The sequence below is a fragment of the Callospermophilus lateralis genome, chromosome 13 (assembly GCF_048772815.1).
Source record: "Callospermophilus lateralis isolate mCalLat2 chromosome 13, mCalLat2.hap1, whole genome shotgun sequence".
Lineage (NCBI taxonomy): Eukaryota > Metazoa > Chordata > Mammalia > Rodentia > Sciuridae > Callospermophilus > Callospermophilus lateralis.
The window spans coordinates 98,943,341-98,964,875 of record NC_135317.1 but is presented as its reverse complement, the minus strand read 5'-3'; the positions used below and the strand labels follow the sequence as shown (position 1 = coordinate 98,964,875).

The 21,535-nt window shown below is 35.5% G+C and overlaps 1 protein-coding gene across 2 annotated transcripts in view; it reads left to right on the top strand.

Annotated features, from left to right (window-relative positions):
* The window catches only part of Ralgps2 (Ral GEF with PH domain and SH3 binding motif 2), a 163,893-nt gene that overhangs the window by 47,900 nt on the left and 94,458 nt on the right, over window positions 1-21,535 (top strand). For both annotated transcript variants that reach the window (XM_076831943.2, XM_076831944.2), the window contains exons 5-6: window positions 13,104-13,187; window positions 20,697-20,786. In XM_076831943.2, coding sequence (XP_076688058.1) covers window positions 13,104-13,187; window positions 20,697-20,786 — 174 coding nt within the window. The remainder of the gene's footprint in view (window positions 1-13,103; window positions 13,188-20,696; window positions 20,787-21,535) is intronic.

The window sequence follows — 21,535 nt, the reverse complement described above, 5'->3', positions numbered from 1 at the left end:
CACCTCCCACAGGGTTCTACCTCTTAAAACTTACCACCTCCCAACACAACAGTGCTGGAGAGCAAGCTTTCAGCACATGAACTTCTGGGGGACACACGAAAACCATATCCAAACCACAGCAACAACTAACAGCTGAGACTGGGTTTCAGATTCCAAGAACTGATGCTTTTCCCACTCTTATCAAGTAAGAATATAAATAGTATTATGTGCCTCAAAATAGTCCTTGATAATCCTGAAATTCAGTAATGTAGCATAGATTGTTTAGCTCTTTAGGGATCAGAATGTAGTCTTCTGTTGTGATATATTACAAATCTATGGTGTCCCTGTACACTACAATGACTGTGATGAGTTCCCTCATACATGTAATATAAATGGTAATTTTTCAAGTAAGTTACTTAATCACCTATAAAATGAAGGGGAGGGCCCAAATGATTTCTGAGTCCCTGTCATCTCCATAATGTGCTTTCCTAACCTTTCTCTTGTAATACAGAAACTTCTCTAAAGAGAATCATTGGATTAGCAATAGACAAAATAATATATTCCACAAATAACATCAATAGAAAATGGTTTTAGTATTCAGATGCCAAAAAATAAAACCTTAATTTCCTCACCTTTTTGAACAAAACCAAAGAAATGAAATTCTTTATAAAAATTACTTGTTTTTTTTTTTTTTTCCCCAAAATTCAGGGATCTTCTCCTTTGACATTTTTTTTTTTTTTTTTTTTGCCTTTGGAATAAACTGCAATACTTACATTGCTGTTTTCATATGAAAGTAGTGCTGTTCAATGGAAATAGGTCATTTGGAGGTCTAGTAACCACATTATAGAGTAAAAAGAAATAGATGAAGTCAGTTTTAATAATTTTATTTGACCTGTTACATTTAAAATATCATTTCAACTTGTAATCATGATAAAAATGGAGATATTTTGCATTTTTTTCTTCTGTATTAAACCTTAGATATTCAGTATGTTTTACAATTACTACACTTCTTTATTCAGAAGAACCATATTTCAAGTGCTCAGTACCCATTTGTAGCTAGGGGCTTGGCTACCACTACTTAAAGACATAGACTTCTCTTCTAAGGGAATATTTTGTTTCCCCTAATAGTGCTTTGTGAACCTTAAAATTCCCTTGATTTTACTCCCTCAATATCATTCAACACCAATCTCATTGATTATTTTTTTAACCTTCTGCATATCTTATTTATCTCTACTACCAACTCCCCAAGATGCCATCTGCTCCAAATTGTATTACTGCAGTTCTCTCTTACCTGATCTATGATGTTCTACTCTGACCCCTGAAAGTAAGTTACTCTTCTCTACCTGGGAGCCATTGTAACCCTCTCTGGCCATGTAACTGTGCTCATGTGATTTCTCTGCTTAAAACACCAGTGGTTTCCTGTTGCTCTGAGGATAAGGATAAACCATCATAATAGAATCTCCAGCTCACTTCATGGTTTTGCCTCCTCCTTCCTTCTCCAAACTTATCCTATAGCTTTTCTACCTCTTTTTGCTCTCATTTACACTGGCCTTCTTTTAGTCCTCACCACTGAGCCTGTAAACATCCTAGTTAACTTGTCTCATCAAGTTTAACTTTCTCAGGTAAGCTTTTTTGTTTTCCTACAGGCTCTTTTGACACTCTTCTTCTTCATTGTTCTTGTCATTTGCAGTTTTCCATTTTGTGTTGTGATGCAGCAAGTACTTAACTGAATGCCTGTCACATATAAAGTACTAGTTTTCTGATTCAGGTTTTAAGTAGTCTCTCTGACCACTGACCAGGGTGTATGGGAAAGAGCATAGGTAGGGAAGAAGTGCCAGGGAATCACAGAGACAGGTGAGAAATGAAGATAGCTTGGCTCAGGGTGGGAGTGGTAGAGTTAGAAGTGGTCAGCGTATATGCTAGAGGAGCCAAGGGCAATGCCAAAGTTTTTGGTCTTACATCAGAAACATGTAGTTGGCATCCATTCATATAGAACATAAGGAAGAATGCAGCCCTGTGGAGAAAGGCTGGAGGAACAGATTTACAGCCCAGAGCTGGAGTCGAATGTCTTTATTTCCCATGTCTTTTAGATACGCTAGGAGAATGTTCGATTAAGCAGTATGTGCTGGCATATGTTTCCAATCCAGGCAGGAAATATAAGTTTGAGAGATGCCACTGTAGAGAGAGATGGTGTTTAAAGGGAGGATGCAGGGTGGGGGGAAGCTCCATGGTAGAGCATGCAGGTATTAGCATGTATGAGGCCCTGGGTTCAATCTCAGAATGAATGACTGTATCCTCTCTTTAGGATAAACAGTGACCAATATTGATCTTTATCATTCCTGACCATTTGGCTATCAGAAACAGGACTTTACCATCTGGCAGAAAAATGTTTCTTAATTTAGTATGAAATATGGAAGACATATCACAGAGTATAATAATTTTTAGGTAAATTTCTGTATACCTAACCAGAAGTTCATCTGTATCCTCTCTATGAGGTAAACAAAAATATTGGTGTATATCATTCCTGTCCTGTTAGTTATGTCTCTTCTATATGTATAGGTATCCCTTAGTATATTGCAGGTTTTAGATTGTTTATATAAATTTTATCTTATGGCTTTTGTATTTGGTTTGCTTTTCATGTTCAACATGGATGATTAGAATTTACATTGGTACGTGTACTCTAGTGCATTAATCACTGGCTGAGGGGATGAATATCTTTAAATTTATTAATACTGCCAAATGTTATCTAAAATGGTTGTATAAGTATTATTTTGTCAAGCTAATGCTACTGATAAATTTCATGAAAGATTGCTTAAGCTCTCTATTAGTCCCACGTATTAGTCTCACTAGCATAAAATAGTGTCAGTCTCCTCGTGTATGCAGTTAGAATATTTCATTCACTAAAGAATGAAGAAATTCTTGTTGTTAAATCAAAATTAAACCTCAGATGTTATGAAAAATAGTGGTTGTCTTGTGAGGCTGTAACTAGTAAGTTTATTTTCATGTTCTGTCCACTATACCAGTTATTAAATCTGTATTAAAACTTAATAAAAGCTATACATACACTTTGTGAAACTACTTGAAAGATCATTAGTTAAGTTGTACAAAAACTACTCAAATCAGAGCCCATTTTTATAAATATACAGTTGGCTCTCTGTTTTTCTGGGATCCACATTTATAGATTTAACCAAACAAGGATCAGAAATATTTGAGGGAAAATTGAGTTTGTACTGAACACATAACAATCTTTTGTTGTTATTATTCATTCCTTAAACAATACAGTATAACATCTATCAAATAGCATTTGCTTTATATTAGGTGTTATAAGTAGTATAGGGATGATTTAAAGTCTGTTGGAGGATATTCCTAGGTTATGTGCAAATACTACATCATTTTATATAAGAGAGTTGAGCATCTGTGGATTTGGATTTTCAAGAGGGAAGGGTGCTAGAATCAGTCCCCCATGGATAAGAAGGGACCACCATATCATATGTATCCATGTGTAACTTTATTTCAGATGGTGATTTATTCACATTTACTATGTGTCGTGATCCCTTTCACATAAGACCAGGCTTTTTGCTATTCACCTCCCCAACCACCACCACCAAAAAGTAGCTTTTTCCTCTTGGTGATGGGGAGAAAACACAGTAATGGTTGCTAAAATTATAAAGATAGTGATTACAAAGAAGACATGTATAAGTCCTGTAATCTACACTGAACCATTACTAACACTCCTTCATAACTCTTATTAGTTGCTCTTTTTTTTTTTTTTGGTACCAGGAGCATATAACCACTGAGCCACATCCTCAGTCCTTTTTAAATATCTATTTAGAGACGGTTTTCATGAGTTGCTAAGTGCCTCATTAAGTTGCTGAGGCTGGCTTTGAACTCTATCCTCTTGCCTCAGCCTCCTGAGCCACTAGGGTTATAGGTGTGCACCACCACCGTGTTTGATGGTCTTTTCTTCTTTAAGTCAGTTGGAGGGGGCATATTACTATTTTGCTGATTCCTGCTTTTAAATCAGTGTCCAACATACAGTTCTGAATGGGTGCTCAGAAAATTTTTACTTAATTTTACTTCATAAAATCTAGTGGCAAAACCATTAGAGCCATGAACCAGAAGATCTATAGACTTATCTCAGCTTTGCAATTAATACATTGTAATGTAATATATTTTTTAATCTTTAGCTTTTAATTTCTTTTAAAAAATTATGTTTTGGTTAAAGATGAACACAATACCTTTGTTTTAGTTATTTTTATGTAGTGCTGAGGTTCAAACCCAGTGCCTCACATGTGCTAGGTAAGTGCTCTGCCACTGAGCCACAACCCCAGCCCTAGCCTTTAATTTCTTTCTATAAACCTGAAAAAAAAAAAAAAAGGATATTTAGACTGAGTAATCTTTAAAATATCTACTAAATATTTGAAAAAAAATCCTGGAAGTGGATGCACAAATTCCTGGAAGAACCAGGTACAATATGAAATATGGAAGACATACTACAGAGTATAATAATTTTTAGGTAAATGCCTATAATCCCAGCAGCTCAGGAAGCTGAGGCAGGAGGATCAAAAGTTCAAATCCAGCCTCAGCAACTTAGCCAGGTCCTAAAGCAATTCATCGAGACTCTGTCTCTAAATAAAATATAGAAAAAGGCTGGGGATGTGGCTCACTGGTTAAGCACCACTGGGTTCAATCCTTGGTACCCAGAAACAAAAGAATTTCCTGGAAGAGTAGCAGTTAAATATAGGAATAAGACAATAATAAATAAGAATTTTGATTTTAAAAAAAGTATGAATCAGTCTTACAAGGTGATAAGGTTGAGGAGTGGTTAACTGTCAAGCTCTTCTAGGTTGGGAGTCTGTCATTCTCTTGCTAGAAGGTAAATTCCAGGAGGGCAGGAACCTTTGTGTCTTCATTCATTGATGAACTTAGCGCCTAAAGTAATGCTTCTTAACCTGTTCAGAATTTGAGTTTTAAAAGTGAGCCTTCCAAAGCTTCATGCTGTGTTTACTATACCCATGTCACCTCCCATTGCTCATCCCATTTGGATGAGCCAAAGTGTGTTCTTATCCAGTGAGAATTCTATGAATTCTAATATTCTTTCTGTGGAAACAGGGGTTTTTTTTCTCCTATAATTTAGTATATTTTCAGGCTTCTTCTCTACTATGAATTCTTCAGTGCTGAGTAAGGGGAGATGTTTATCACAAGGGATTTGTACATTTGTTAATCTCTAGTGTGATTTTTGGTGTTGATTTGAAGCTCAGCTTTTACCAAAGCTTTTTCACATTTCTTATATACATAGATCTTCCCATATGATTTCTCCTTTGACCATGAAGATTTTTTTTCCTATTAGAAAGCCGTTGGGCATTCTAGGGCCTCTCTGCATGTGTTCTTTCTTGTTGGGAAGCCTTGACTGCATTCTGAAGGTTCTGTTATTACATTCTTAAGGTTTTTAATTTTGCCTGTTACGAATACCCTGATGCTTTGCAATGCTGATATTTCTTCTGAAGGCATTGCCACGTTTATTACACCAGTGGTATTTCCCTTGAGAGTGAATTTTGGGTCATTCAGCACAGGTTAGGTTATGACTAGTGGCTTGCCAATCTACTTTTCTCTCAGTAGCGATTCTCTGGCCTTTTGAATTAGTCTTAAGCAAAAGGTGATGTGCTTGAAATTCACACTTTAGTTGTTACATTGGGTAACATTTACCTCTCTTAGAAGAATCTGAAGTGTTCATAAAGTGACAAGTTCCACCTGAAAGTCTTCTAACAGATATTACATTCAAAGAAGAAAGTTCCTCACTTGAGTTCTAGCAGATCAATACACTAAGTCATTTAGATTACAATTGGCCATCTGTATCTGCAGATTCTGCATCCAGGGATTTAACCAACCACAGATGAAAAATAACTTGGAAAAAAATTGCATCGGTACTAAACATAGGATTTTTTCCCTTGTCATTATTTCCTGAACAAAGTACAACAGTTGTAGTTTGAGGATATCTAATCTGAAAATCTAAAGAATTTTGGAACATTTCATTTGGCATGTTCAGCTTGTAAACACTATACAGATACTCCAAAATCTGAAACACTTCTGGTCCCAACCATTTCATATAAGGAAAATTAAAATTTGACTAGATAATAATACTTCACTGTTAGTGGGAGTGTAAATTTGTTCAGACCTTTTAGAATTAATTTAGTAATACTTATCCCTTGAAGCATTCAGATAAGGGATATTCAACTTATATTTACATAACATTTACATTATATTAGGTATTATAGATAATGTAGAAATATTTTAAAGTATTTGCTATGCAAATACTATGCCATTTTATGTAAGAGTCTTGAGCATCTGCAGATTTTGGTTGCCTGTGGTTAGGGAGGCCCTTGGGACCAATCCTCTAGTGGATATCGAGAGAAGACTATATAGCAACAAATTGACCTTGAGTAAAAATAAATAAGACTCTTCTGTACACCTGAGGTACACTTGAGATTGAGAAGATTATTGGTTAAGTGAGGGACATGTTAATTAATTCAGATTCTTTTAAAAATGTTTCTGAAAATTTTACAATTGAGATATTTCTGGCAGTATGTATAAAAAGCATTCTCTGAGCAAATTTTTTGTGTTGGCCAAAAGACTGTAGTCAGGGCAATATCCAAAGGTCTAACATCAAAAATATCATTATTCTATCCTTGTTTTAATGAAAGCTGTCATTTGTATTAAAATGTATGCAATCTACAAATATAAAGAAAGATTTGAAGATAGCTATTTTAGTCAGCTTTGTGTAGCTGCATCTAAAGACCTGACAATAACAAGTTAGAGGAGAAAAAGTTTATTTTGGCTCATGGTTTCAGAGGTTCAGTCCACAGTTGGCTGACCCCATAGCTCTGGACCCAAGGTGAAGCAGAACATTATAGCAGAGGACTCTGGCAGTGGAAAGCAGCTTAGGACATGACAGCCTGGAAGCAGAAGGAGAAGGAGCCACAGGGATGGTGCACCTTCCAGGGCACACCCTAGTGACCCAGCATCTCTAGCCACACTCCACCTGCCTACAAGTTTACCACCCAGATAATCCATTCTAGTGGGTTGACCAGTGGGTCAATGAGGTTATAACTCTCAGAATCTAATCCTTTCACTTTGCACATTCTTGCATTTTCTCACACATGAGCTTTTAACGGGATACCTCATATCCAAATAGCAATAACACAGACTTGAAGGTTTAATTGTAGACTGGAATAAACTTAACTGTCCTGTTAGAAGCAAGATGCACTGTTTTGTCAGTGTGTATTGTTGCTGCTGTGAACTTCCTTCATGTGTAGTGAGTTAAGGCTTACATGAGGATTAGAGAAGGTTAAGAACAAAGTGTTATTTTGGAGAATTGTACATCAGGGTATTTATGGAAGGAGAAGATAACTCCTTTCTTTCTTTTTGATTTCATTACAGAAATAACTTTAAAATACTGGGAAGAGGGAGGAAAAGAGGGCATGAGTACATTAGGAAAGGAAAGGGGAAATTTTAATTTATCCTATTACATTGGGTTGTATAGTTTCAAAGTGTATTTCGTGGGTTAAAAATGTAGGGGCAGTAGTGAGTACTTAGTCTGTGGCAGAGACTTCTTTCTGTGTAGCAATATAAGCTGAATACTAGTAGTTATACCATTTCTTTTTTAAGCTTTCCACTTTTGAGCATTAAGATTGCTCAGCAAGTTATCTTTTCCTCCTGAGAATTTTCGTTCCAGTCACTCCACCCCCCCCACCCCGACCCCACCACACACACCCAGCCTTTTAGCTTCATCAGATTTTCTTTTCTTCTCTTGCTCTCTGTCTACATGCTGGTCTATATTGGCCTTTTCTGTTCTTCTATCTATAGGTATCCCTACATCATCACCCTTAGAACAGTCCTTTTAAGAGTGTTGGAACCTACAAGATGAAATTTAGATCAAGAATTTCCCTTTTCAGATCAGACCTACAAGACGTAAGAGAAGCTGTGTGTGACTCCTGTGAATTCAGTAAATCTTACATAGGGTAGGTGGTCAACAGTTGTATGGTTTTGCCTTCCCATGTGTTTCCAAAATAAATGCAACTGAAAATTGGGCTTAATAGTTTCATGATTCAAAATGAATCCATGAATATTCTTTCATATATACTTTCATTGATCATTAAGAAATTGCCTTTATATATCTGATTCAAAGATTTCTTTTTACCATTTGAGTTTAAAACCGCAAGTTAAAGGCTGGGATAGAGCTGGGGTTGTGACTCAGTGGTAGAGCACTTGCCTAGTATGCATGAGGCCCTGGGTTCCATCCTCGGCACCACATTAAAAAACTAAATAAATGAAATAAAGGTATTGTGTCCATCTACAACTAAAAGTATTATTAAAAAAAAAAAAAAAAGGGTGGGATATAGCATGCACAAGGCCCTGGGAGTGAACCCTAGCACCACAAAAAACAATTAGAAAAGTTAAGTTTATTGGAATAAATTTTAATGGGTGTTAAGGCTGCTATGTTTCGTTTAGCCTTTGCTAAGGTGGGAACTCATTTACATAGAGCTTCAGACGGCTTTTTCACCATTGTGACCAAAAGACCAGACAAGAACTATTTTAGAGGAGGAAAAGTTTTATTTGGGGCTCATAGTTTTAGAGGTCTCAGTACATAGACAGCCAGCTCCATTGCTTTGGGCCTAAGGTGAGGCAGAACATCATGGTGGGAGGTACATCATGGTGGGAGGTGAGGCAGAACATCATGGTGGGAGGTACATTTCCATGGCAGAGGAAAGCAGCTCAAGACATTATCACTGTGAAGCTGAGAGAGACTTCTCTCACCAAGAACAAATATGTACCCCAAAGGCTCGCCCCAGTGACCTCCCTCTTCCAGCCACATCCTACCTGCCTACAGTTACCACCTATTTAATCACTATCAAGTGATTAATGCACTGATAAGGTTAAAACTCTTATAAGCCAGTCACTTCACCTTTAAATTTTCTTGCATTGTCTCACACATGAGTTTTTGGGGTCACTTAATATTTAAACAGTAACACATAGTATACCCTAAACAATCCTATTCTTAAGTCGTATCCTAAAAATGAAAAGCATCCTTTGAGTCACTAAATTTGCTTTGAATTTGTGGTGTTCATGTGAGATACTTTCGTATAGAATATCTTTTAAAATAATTTTATTGGTGCATTATAATTATACATAGTAATAGGATCATTTTGCTATATTTGTAAGTGCGCATAATATAATAACCACAGTCTCATTTCCCAGTACTTTCCCTTTCCTTTGCCTCTTACCTCCCCCTGATCTGCTTGCTCTCCTCTATCAATTTTCTATTATTGTTGTTAGTGCGTTTTTAAGTGTGTGTGTGTGTCTGCAGGACTCATTGAGCATGTTCATAGCATAATTTGACAGATTTCATACCCAGTACTTCCCCATGTATTCCTACCCACCCCCCCAGTTCTCTTCCTCTACTCTATTTGTCTTCTACTTTTGTCTTTCTCTCTGCCCCACCTTTTTAAATCCCTTCTATCCCCGACTCCCACCCTCAACCCCTAGTTTCTACATATGAAAGAAAACATTTGAGTTTTAACTTTCTGCATCTGGCTTGTTTCACTTTGCATGATATTCTTCAGTTTCATTCATTTACTAGCAAATAATATAATTTCATTTTTCTTTATGGCTGAATAAAATGGCATTGTGTATATATACTGCCTTTTCTTTATTCATTTGCCTATTGATGAGCTGGTTCCATAACTGGGCTATTGTAAGGTGCACTACTATAAACATCGATGTGGCTGTATCAATGTGGTATGCTGATTTTAGTTCTTTTGAATAAATACCAAATAATGGGATAGCTGGGTCATATAGTAGTTCGTCTCTTGACCAGGCCAATAAGCTGTAAATACAAAGATAACACTTGTGGCAGAATTTACTTCTTAGATTATATTCTAGTGTGACTTGGAAGGAGATGCTAGTGTCTAAGACAAAAAGATCCTAGTGTCTAAGACAAAAAGAAAAATAGACTATAGGGAAGTTAAAATTTTTCTCTTTTCCACCCAAAAGGGGTTCAATAATTTTAGTCATATGAAATGAGTTGACAATAGATAGATCACAGAAGCCAAACACATTTTATGAGACTTAAGAAAAGGGCATGGTGATTGCCATTTATATAATAAATTAGCACAATTCTTTCTTTTTCCTCCTCTAGTTATATCATGGTTTTGACTGTGTAACTATATATTCTTTACTGTTGAGTGGTGATTATTCAAATTTTGTTTTCTTTGCACTGAAAATTTACTTTAGCTCACTCTGTATCTATCACCAATTTCTCTTCTTAATATGTTCAAACACATCAGGAATTTGATTTCATTGTTCTAGATTTTCTCTTGTGAAATCTCTTCTCTTGGGGCTGGGGTTATAGCTCAGTGGTTGAGTGTTTGCCTCACATGTGTGAGGTACTGGGCTCCATCCTCAGCACCACATAAAATAAATAAATAAATAAATAAATAAAACTATATATATATATATATATATATATATATATATATATATACATATATATATATACATACACACACACACACACACACACACATATATTTTATATAAATCATGAAAAGAAAGAAATCTCTTGCTTGTTTCTTGACTCTTCTTAAGGTTCCAGGATCACCCTTAGGGATTAATCAAATACCTTATTTCTATGTTGGTTCCTCTATTTCCTAGATCTCATGTATTCCATTTTCCTTTTCCTCTTTCTTTCTTGGTGCTGGGAATTGAACCAGGGCCTTCTGTTTGGTAAGGAAATGCTATACACCTGACTCCTTTCCCTTTTCTTGGTTTGTGAATTTATTTTGATGGAGCAGGTGTCACACTGGTTCTCTTGATATAGAAGGCAAATTGAGATGCTATGTCTAAAAATGTCTGTAATTGATATTTTTGTTGGATGTAGAACTCAAGGATTTCAAGGGTACTGGTTCTTTCAGTTGTCTAATAAATTTCAGGGCTGCTCTTGAAATACCTGATGCTTTCTGGTTCCTGTTTTTCTATATGTGATCTACTTTTTGTTGTTCTGGTTTTGAATCTCTGACGTCAGACTTTGTCTGTTGTCATCAGTATCCTGCAATTTTGTGATATCATGCTCTGTCTGGTTTACATCTTTTTTTTTTTTAATGTGTTGAGCATTAGGCAGGCCATTTCTTATTATTTCTTATTTTTGCCTAATTGGATACAATAAGCTTTTCTTGTCTAAAAGCTTTTCTCGTCATATAATTATATGATTTTATCTTTTTCTTTTCTGTTTTCTTCTGTTCCCTGGCCTAACTCGAGTTCTTTTTCCTCTTTTCCTATGAATGGTATGTCTGTGTGTCTTTGTGTGTGTCTCTGTTCTCCCTCTTCTTCTTTCCCTCCCTCCCTCTCTCTCCTCCCTCCCTCCCTCCCTCTCTCTCCTCCCTCCCTCCCTCTCTCTCCTCCCTCCCTCCCCCCACCTGTTGGGTAGCTATTCCTGTATTCCACAGTGTTATTAACCTACATGGGACCATAACCCCTTTTGCATGCTGAAGCTTATTGACAGAAACTCTTTAAAATCAAAGAAAATTTGTTCTAGTAAAATATACTTATCTGAATATTTTTCAAACTATTCTATATCAGTATGTGTACTTGTTTATTAACATATTCAGTAAAATAAGAGATAGCTCTAACAATGATCATAATTTTGAAGTAATGATGAGTATAAATATTTTCTAAATATTTGCACCAACTATAATATATGAAAATATCTGATTTTTATTGGCAATAAGTACACGTATTGCCAATACTATTGTTATCTATAGCCTATATTTATAATTATAAAGAGATGCCCATTTCAAATAGAGGTTAATGTAAAAAATTATTTTTTACATTCAAGTTCTTGGGCCTTTTGAAGTCTATTGAATGATTAGTCCTAGGGGAATTAAGAACACTTTGATTAGAGGGTTTTTTCAGTGTAAGATACTGTAAAGCTGATTGTGGAAACTCTGGTGACAGAATGGGGCTTGACAACTAGAAGTCTTCAGTGTGAGTTGTGAGGTACTCAGCTTTCATTACTTCTACATCTTTCATCTTGGGACTCAAATCTCTTCCCCAAAGAATCCACAGTATTCTGTATATGTAATTTCAGTTTACTTCTCTGTTAGATAATTTTGCTTTCTCATATTCTTCCAGCAGAATTTACTGAATGGATGGGTGGATAGATAGATAGATAGGATTTTTTTTGTGTGTGTTCCATTAAAACTTTATTTACAGAAATAGGAGGGCTGAGAATATAGCCCAGGAGCAGAGCACATACCTAACATGCATTAGATTCCGGGTTCAATCCCCAGCGCCACAGTAAACAAAAAACGAGCAGGAGATAGATTTGGGCCCCAAGACTTATTTGTTGACCCTTAGTTAGTTTTTACATTTTAACATCTCACACATACTATGTGGTATTCCTTAGGTGGATTTACCGTAATTAATTTAATAAGCCCGGGCTGGGGATGTGGCTCAAGCGGTAGCGCGCTCGCCTGGCATGCATGCGGCCCGGGTTCGATCCTCAGCACCACATACAAACAAAGATGTTGTGTCCGCTGAAAACTAAAAAATAAATATTAAAAAAAAGAAAAAAAAAAGAAAAAAAAATTAATAAGCCCTTTATTAATATACATTTAACCTTTCAGGTTTTTTTTTTTATTACAAGCAGTTCTGCACAAACCGCTTTGTTATCATTGAGTATTTTTCTAAATATATCTGGAAGAAATTCTTGGAAGTGAAATTACTGTATTGAATGTAGGCATATTTAAAATATTGGCAGAAATTGCCAATCTGCTCTCCATAAAGATTATACCTGTTTATGCTCTGTCAGTGATATGTGAAGGTGCTGACTTCCCCACCACACACTTGCCAAATCTGAGACTGAAAAAGGCCATGCACTTTAGCTCTAAAATTAAAAAACTATTTTTGGGTTGAGGTGTTCTGAATGGTTATATTAGATATGTTCTTATTAAGCACGGTCATTCCAGAAAAGTGCACATATCCTCTTTTAATATTAAAAAATCCTTAATATGACAAGAAAATAGGGCTGTTTCTTTATTTCATATTTAATTTTCACCCTGATTTTCCAGGAGCTTTCAAGTTGTGGATGGAATAAGAAGGAAAAATATAGTTCTGCACCAAATGCAGTTGCCTTCACAAGAAGATTTAATCACGTGAGTTGTTTACAATTTTGATGCTTAGTTTTTGAAATTCTGTTCCTTAGTACATAATTTTTCTAAATAGGAAATTGTTTTATTTTCACATCGATTCTGGAATATTTTTGGCCAGTATTTCTTCAAATATTTTTTTCTCATGATTTTTGCTTTTTTCCCTCTATAATTACTATAGTACTTTTGTTGAAAGTTGGCCTTCTTTCTTGCTTGTCTCTTAACCTTTCCTGTTTTCACACCTGTCTTTTGTGTTTCATCCTGAGGGATTTCTTCAAGTCTGTATTTCAGCTCACTAATTCTCTCAGATGTGCTCTATCTGTTTCAAACTATGTGCTTTTACCATAATGTCATATTCTTAGTTACAAAAGTAAAAAGTTTCTTAAGTAATTTTGGGCAATTTATTTTATAGTTTCTGTGTTATCATCTGAAGTTCTTGGGATACTTCTTTGTTTATCTCTACTAACCTTTATAGTGGTGTGTTTTCTTAGCTGATTGGTATCTGTGCATGGAAAGTTCGTGCCTGTGTTAGCTTTGTCTGTGGAAATTTACTGCTGCCCAGGTTGTGGGTATATCCCTTCTGGGGGCTGCTTGCTTTGGTTGTTCCTGGAGCTAACACTGACCTGGGACTATTCCTTATGTTAAATGTTTTAGTTGGGGGATATCTACACTTCTCTATAATGGGACTTTAAATTCTAAATCCAGCTAAGGAAAGGCTTTTGGTTACAAATTCTTATGAGAAACTAATTTTTTCTCCTTAGTATCCCAAAGCCTAGATAAACTTGTGTGTTGTCTCCCTCTTCCAGTAGGTGAATTTAGTTTACCTTTTCACTGAGATTACAGTCCTTTGAGGAGCCTTTAGGTAGAAATGGAGATAGAAAGGAGAAGTGTGAGGCCTATGTTGACTCTGAAGGAGTCTGAAGTCCCAAGCATCTGTCATTGAGTCAGGAAACTTTCCAAGGACAGCTGCAGGGTCCACTTTTGTAACCACTCCTTTGCTGTTTCCTTCTTTGTGTTTGGTCTCTAGGGAAATCCTTTCATCTCAGACATACATATCTGTGTGTACATGTGTGTTGTTGTTGTTAACTTTGTTTTATTTAAGCCAGCATTTCTAGGGGTTTATAGCAAATAGATTCTCATGTTATTCACTGAACTCCCAAAATGGAAGTTTTTAAGAATTAGATTAAACCCATTAGAGGCATAGAGGGAAGATATATTTTATACTAAATTGCATATCTGAGCTACTAAATTGCATATCTGAACTATGTAACAGTTACTTTAAAATTTTTTCTGAGGTGGTCATAATTTATCATCACAGTAAACTTTTTTAATATACAAAAACATTGTTAGAATACTCAAAAATTTGATCTTAGCTTTTATCTCTCGTGCTTAAGTAAGCTAAAACATTTTCAAACACATCACAAAATACCAAAAGCTTTTGTCCTTATTCCAGATTGTAGTTGATCTTCTCATAAGCTTTTTTACATAGTTTTTCCATTACTCCATTATTTTCTAGAAGGTCACAGGAGATCTGAAATTTAACATTAGAAAAGAAGTTGGGACGAATCCTTTAAAGAGAACCTGTATGCATTTATTGAATGATTTTTATGGTCCTGGAGACCATGCATCTTTAATTTTTAAATGAGTGTCTTGTAGACAGCTGTATTCAATAAGAAAAGGAAAGTCTAATTTAGACTTAGGAAAAATGAAACCATAGTTCAGAGAGTTTCTGTCTGTCCATACTCCCCATGATATCAGAAGCTTTTGTAATTAGTACAGTCAATAGAATCAGGAAGTTAACGTTGGTACAATAACTATTAACTAAAGACCTTACTCAGATTTAGTTTTCCCACTAATATCCTTTGTTATTGTTCTAAGATACTATTTTGGATCCCACATTGCATTTACTTGTCACTAATTCCAACAAAATGGTTATCTTGGGGTGTCTGTTTCTATCGAATGCTTTCTTTCTTTTTTGTGGGGTGAAGGTGGTACGCTGGGCATTGAACCCAGGGGTGTTTTACCACTGAGGTACATCCTGTGCCCTTGTAAAAATATTTTATTCTGAGACAGGGTCTCACTAAGTTGCCCAGGGCTAGACTCAAACTTCTTGTGATCCTCTTGTCACAGCTTCCTGATTGACTGGGATTACAGGCATGTGCCATTGCACCAGCAAATGCCTTCTCTCTTCAATTCTCAATCTGTTTCTCTGCATGTCTCATAGTTTTTTTCATTTATAGTCAGCATTGTGGGCAATATGTTAGAGATTCTGGACTCTGTTTTATTCTGAGGGTGTTGGTTTTTATTTTAGCAAGCAGTCCCCTTATGCCAAATTCTGTTTCTCTTTGGGGAGCAGATAATTTCTTTCAGCCATCTAGGTTTTGTTTTCAGTTTGTCTTATAGTTTCATCTCCCCAAGCAACAGGGTCCATGGTCAGCTGGAGATTTGATTAGAGAGCTTTCTTCTCTGTCCATCTATTGGGACATTTCCCTCTGTCTCTCCCTCCGTTCTAAAAATTTTCACCTCATTTGTTAATCAGGATACTGTTGTGTCTTTTCAAGCCATCAGGAAGCCATTAGGACTGACCACCTGCTTGAGTTTTATTTTAGCTGTCTTAAACAAGCAGTGAGTCTTACCCTGTAAACTTTGCCTTTTTCAGGAATCAGTTTTTCAGTTTTCTGATTTCTGCCATTTTTTTCCTTGTGATTAATTTTAAGTAGATCTTTGTATTTTTTTTACTTGAATATATCATTCTTTCAAAAATCACTGTATATTAGATATTTTTCTGATGATGTGATCATGTCATCCAGCCAATGACTTCCTGCCCTTTTTTTAATTCGAGAGAAAATTGTCTTAAGTTCTTTTTTTTAATCTTTTTTTTTATTTATAGTTGCACACAAAACCTTTATTTTTGTGTGGTGCCAAGGATCGAACCTAGCACCCTGCATATGCTAGGTAAGCGCTCTACTACTGAGCTACAACCCAGCCTCTCTTAAGTTCTTTTTAATGCTCTCTTGCTCCTTTTAAATAATGGGAAATTTGGCTAGATATATGGTAGTGTTAAAGCTTATGTATTTTAGGAATTAAAAGGTTTTGTTTATTAAAAAAGGACTTTTTTTTTCAAAATTTTTTTCAGTTGTAGTTGGACACATATCTTTATTTTATTTATTTTTATGTGGTGCTGAGGATCGAACCCAGGGCCTCGCACGTGCTAGGCAAGCGCTCTACTGCTGAGCCACAACCCTAGTTCCCTTAAAAAGGACTTTTTAAAAAATATATTTATAAAAGCAATTATGTTGTCTCATTTGCTTCATTGTATTACAGGGTATGGGAGTATGACAGTTGAAGTAAAAAGCTTGCCAATGACTTGATTGTTAAGGATAGTTGGTGTGTATTATTATTATCATCTGTTTAATTCAGTAAACATTTGTGGTTTTCCATAACAAAAAGTTAAGGTAACTATCTTTAAGGTGTAACGTATTTTTGGCTCTGAATATAAGATTTGTACATATGATTATAAAACCCTAAATAAAGCATCTACAGTGAATAAATGTTCTAGGATTTACTTTTTTATGAAATAACTGGTATAGTTCAAAGAGTGTGTTAAGTAGTTGAGTCGTATGAAATTGCCCACTTATGGCCATTTTTAGCCCCCCAAAATGACCTATTTATATGATTAACCCAATATATGTTAAAAAGCATTATAATACACAATTGAATATACCACAAAGAATATTACTAAACACTGTTGAAATGTTTTTATGTGCTTTTCCCTCTACTTTCACTCAACAGGTAATCATTATCTAGAAAACTGTATATGTGCTTTTTTTTTCCTTTCTCATTTTTTAATAGACTTTTTAACTCCTTTATAATTCCTTTGTATATTTCCCGGAAATATTTGTGTTGTTAATTAGGCATATAGATTTGTATCAACATGTTGTATAATCATGCTTACTTTTCATCTTTGTACATTATACCATCATGTAACTGAATGTAATGTGTTCCCATCTTGGTAAGCACAAAGCCAAAACCACAAGCAGGAGATAAAAAGTGAAGAAAGACTATCACCCACAGCAGGAAAGGAATAAATAACCTTAGTGTTATTTATTTCTAAGGTTATTTCTAAAGCAGTGCCCTCTGAGAAATGGAAGCATGGGGATTTTATTCAGGGAGTTTATACATGTTCATATAGGGAAATATTGTAGGTACAGACATGTTCCTGAGTATGCTCAATTTAAAGTGTGCATTTTTGAGCATGCTCAGTTTACTATCATATTTCAAGAATGTAAGATGGCAGATATATTTGTGGGCATGCTCAACTCATGCTCATGGACCCCATGGTCAAAAAGGTTCAGATGGTGGACCCAAACACTTCTGGGCATGTTCTGTCCGGTATTAAACAAGCCAGGTATACTTCAGTTTGCCTAAAATAATGAGTCAGGAGGCCATGCATGGTAGCACATGCCTGCAATCACAGTGGCTTGGGAGGCTGAGGAAGGAGGATTGCAAGTTCAAAGCCAGCCTCAGCAAAAGCAAGGTGGTAAGCAATACAGTGAGACCTTGTCTCTAAATAAAGTACAAAATTGGGTTAGGAATGTGATTCAGTGGTCAAGTGCCCCAGAGGTTAATTCTCATTACCCCCCAAAAAGAGTCAGGGTAGCTTGGTGACCTTGATTGGTCTTCTGCAAGTTGTTTCAGAGACACTTTGAAACAAAAAGAATGGGCTTTGGGTGGGGGGCAGTACGGGGATTGAACTCGGGGATACTCAGCCATAGAGACAGGGTCTCACTGAGTTGCTTAGCACGTGTTGAGGCTGGCTTTGAACTCATGATCCTCCTGCCTCAGTCTCCTAAGCCACTGGGATTACAAGCATGCACTACCGTGCCCCGCAAGAAAGTACAATTTTGAAGGAGCTTTTAATACAGGAGTTTTCCCCTGAAGGTGCCTGCCTTGCTTAGCACCAACAGTCATACTGCTGTGACTTTTTGCATCAGGTGTGGTTCTCTGAGGTATCCATGGTGTTACTATAGCTCTAGTTCATTGATTTTTTTCACTGCTCTCTAGGATTTCATTGCATGAATATATCAGAATGAATTTATCATTCTTTTGAGGGTGGCCATGAAGTATATTTTCTAATTTTTTGCTCTTAACAAAGAATGTTGTTGTGACTATCCTAAGAGCCTTTTGCTACACTTGTTTAATACATTCTTTCTAGGCAGTGGCTTTCTATGACTATGACCTATATAGTAAGATAAAATATACGTTGCAGCTCAACACATAACACAGCCAAAACAAAATTTACTTATATGATATGTACTTTGATCTTTTCTGATAGAAAAATCAGTTGAGGGCTGGGGTTGTGGCTCAGTGGTAGAGTGCTTGTCTAGCACATGTGTGGCTCTGGGTTCAATCCTCAGCACCACATAAAAATAAATAAAGGAAAAAAATTGTTACTTAGACCCACTAAATTAATATTATGAAATGGGTAAAGAAATAGTGATCTATTTGGAAAAATATGTACCTTGATGTAAAATTTGAGTCAAAGAATATTCATGCTTACCTATAAAAGATGGTGTCTTTATTTTCCAAACTTGTACACTTTATATTCCTACCAGCAGAGTAGTATTATGAGAGTTTTCTTTTCTGCATATTCTTATCAATACTGTCATCACACTTTGCAGTTCAATTTGTGTAAAATTATTTCATCTCCCATTTTCTTTTGATAAATGTTTATTCCTTCTGTGTCCTGGCACTGTTGTAGTGTTTGGGATATGTCATTGAACAAGAAAAATAAAGGTTACTATCTTCAGGGAATGTTCATTCTGGCTGTTCTAATTTTTTAATTTTTAAGTTGACAAATTGTATGCATTCATGTGTACAACATGGTATTTTGATATATGCATACATTATAAAATGATTAAATATGTCCATGTGCCTACCCCAGTCACATCCTTTTTCCTCAAAAAGCAAACATTCTCTTTACTTAACAAGTACTCTCACTTCCCTACATTTCTTGTTTTGTCTCCTAAATTTGGATCCTGAACACTAGATTTTGCCAGTTTTTAAATTTTGATGTTCACAATTTTTGAATCTACAGTTTCCCCCTTTATGCCTTTCTTTTCTTTACCAATTATCTATGGCAGAACCCAGGCATTTTGACTAGTGCAGTCTCCCACACCTAGATTGCATCCTGTGTAGTATAACATACTCTGATTTTTGCAAATGGCGACCGTATTTTTAAAAAAAAAAAAACATATATCATTATGAGCCGATAGATTTAAACCTAAGAGTTTCGAGTTTCAATCCATTTTCATGTTGTCCCATCTTTGGCCAATGGGAATCTATTCAGATTGACGTTCATGTCTTTGTCATAACCCTAGTAGGTTTTAATAATTTCTTTACCCTCTGGTAGGCCAGGATGTTACGGGTTCATTTTGTGTATTTTCTCCCCCCGTGGGGAATCTATATTTTTGGAAGAAGTCCTAGTTTCTTATAGTGGAAAATGGACCTGGATGCCAGGGATGCTTGTTGCTTATTTGGTGATCATGATTTCTAGGCCTTTGTAGCAGATACCGCTAGGTTATCTATATATCCATGCATAATATACAGCTGTTTGAAATCTCTCATGAATTCATATTGATATTTCAGATTTTCAGGACTAGGGTTTCTATTCCAACTCTTCTATATCATATCTTCATGTTCTTTCTCTTACATCCTGCATCCTGGTCCTTTCCAAAGAACACAGAGCATGATACAGTCTAATAGTTCACTCATTGCTTCATTCTACATGATAAACAGCGATCTCAGAATGATAATACAAGTTGTACATTCTTAATCCTAAAATCAAAATGTGAAAGGCTTCAAAATCCAAACCTTCTTGGGCACTGGCATGACACCACAGCTGGAAAATTCCAATCAAGAAAATGGTTTCTTTGAATTAGAAAGCATCCCATTTTTGAAATGCAGTTTAATTTGAGAATATATATATAGGTATATTTTTATGGCATTTATTTTGTTCTAATCATAAAAAGAAAAATACTTGGGAACCTTCACTTCTTATAATTCTGATTAGTTTAAACAAATGACAGTGTAGGATTATATAACCACAGAAAAACATACTATTAGTAAAGTGTCTTCTACAATGTCTGATTTTAAAACTTAACCTAATTCTGCCAAAATATTTTAAACTACAGCAAAAAAATTGTATTTATGTAGTTTCATTTTGCATTCTCTTATCTCTTTTCCCAAAAACTTTGTATAAACTTTCATTAATTAATGATATTTTTATGTCTTTGCACACTCACATCTGTATTTTTGTGTATAAAGAGTGTATAATATTTGAAGATTGGCTGTGTATATATAAGTAATCAAGGGCATTAAAAAAGTAATCAAGGGCATTAAAAAAGCATTGTTTTTTAAGCCAATGTAGGAAGTTCATCAAGTAGTTTTCATCATTAATTTGATCCTAGCAAGTAATAATCTTGCCCTTCAGCAGTTTTTAATTTTTATTTACAGGTAAGCTTTTGGGTTGTAAGAGAGATTCTTCATGCTCAAACATTAAAAATTAGAGCAGAAGTTTTAAGCCACTATATTAAAACTGCTAAGGTAAGAAAAACTTGTTTTTATTCTGAATTCAACTATTCACAAATGTTTTTAGTCAGAATTTGCTGGTAATACTTTATTTACTGTTTTATTGATACTGGAAAATAGTACCTGTTGAATAATATGTCAGTTTTTTGATTGAATGCTTATTTTCTCTGCCTTTTCCTTTATTTCTCTTGTTTTCCTCCCGTTTTATATTCATTCTCTCTCAGTAAGCAAAATTGAATGGTCTGTATCACTGGATAAGTAGACAGAGGTCAGATTATGATATTTATGAAATATGAGACTATTCTGAAGGTGATGGAGAAAGCCATATATTATAGAGTAGGTAAAAACAGAATTGCTTCTGAAATAGATCAACCCCTGCCAGCCATGGGGAGAATGACTTTAAAAAATAGTGTATGTGATGTTCCCAAATATGTTAACTGAGCAGTGATTGTGTGACATAGACAATATATATATATATAGCAGGAGTAATGGAGTATTGATTTCATGGATACTCAGAATTTAAAGAGGATAGTGAGATAAACCTGAAGCAACTCCAGATTTATATTAAGTTCACTAAGAACTATGGTAATTGTAGCCAAACTCATTGTTCATGATTTTTATAATAAATACATGAATTAACTCACCCATGAATGAAAGAAGATAGAATAAGGTGAGAATACCCTGTTCATAGCTACTGTAAGGCATGACTCTTCCCATGTTTTCCTCGAGTGTGTGGCAACAATTCTGTGGCACTAGGTGGCAGA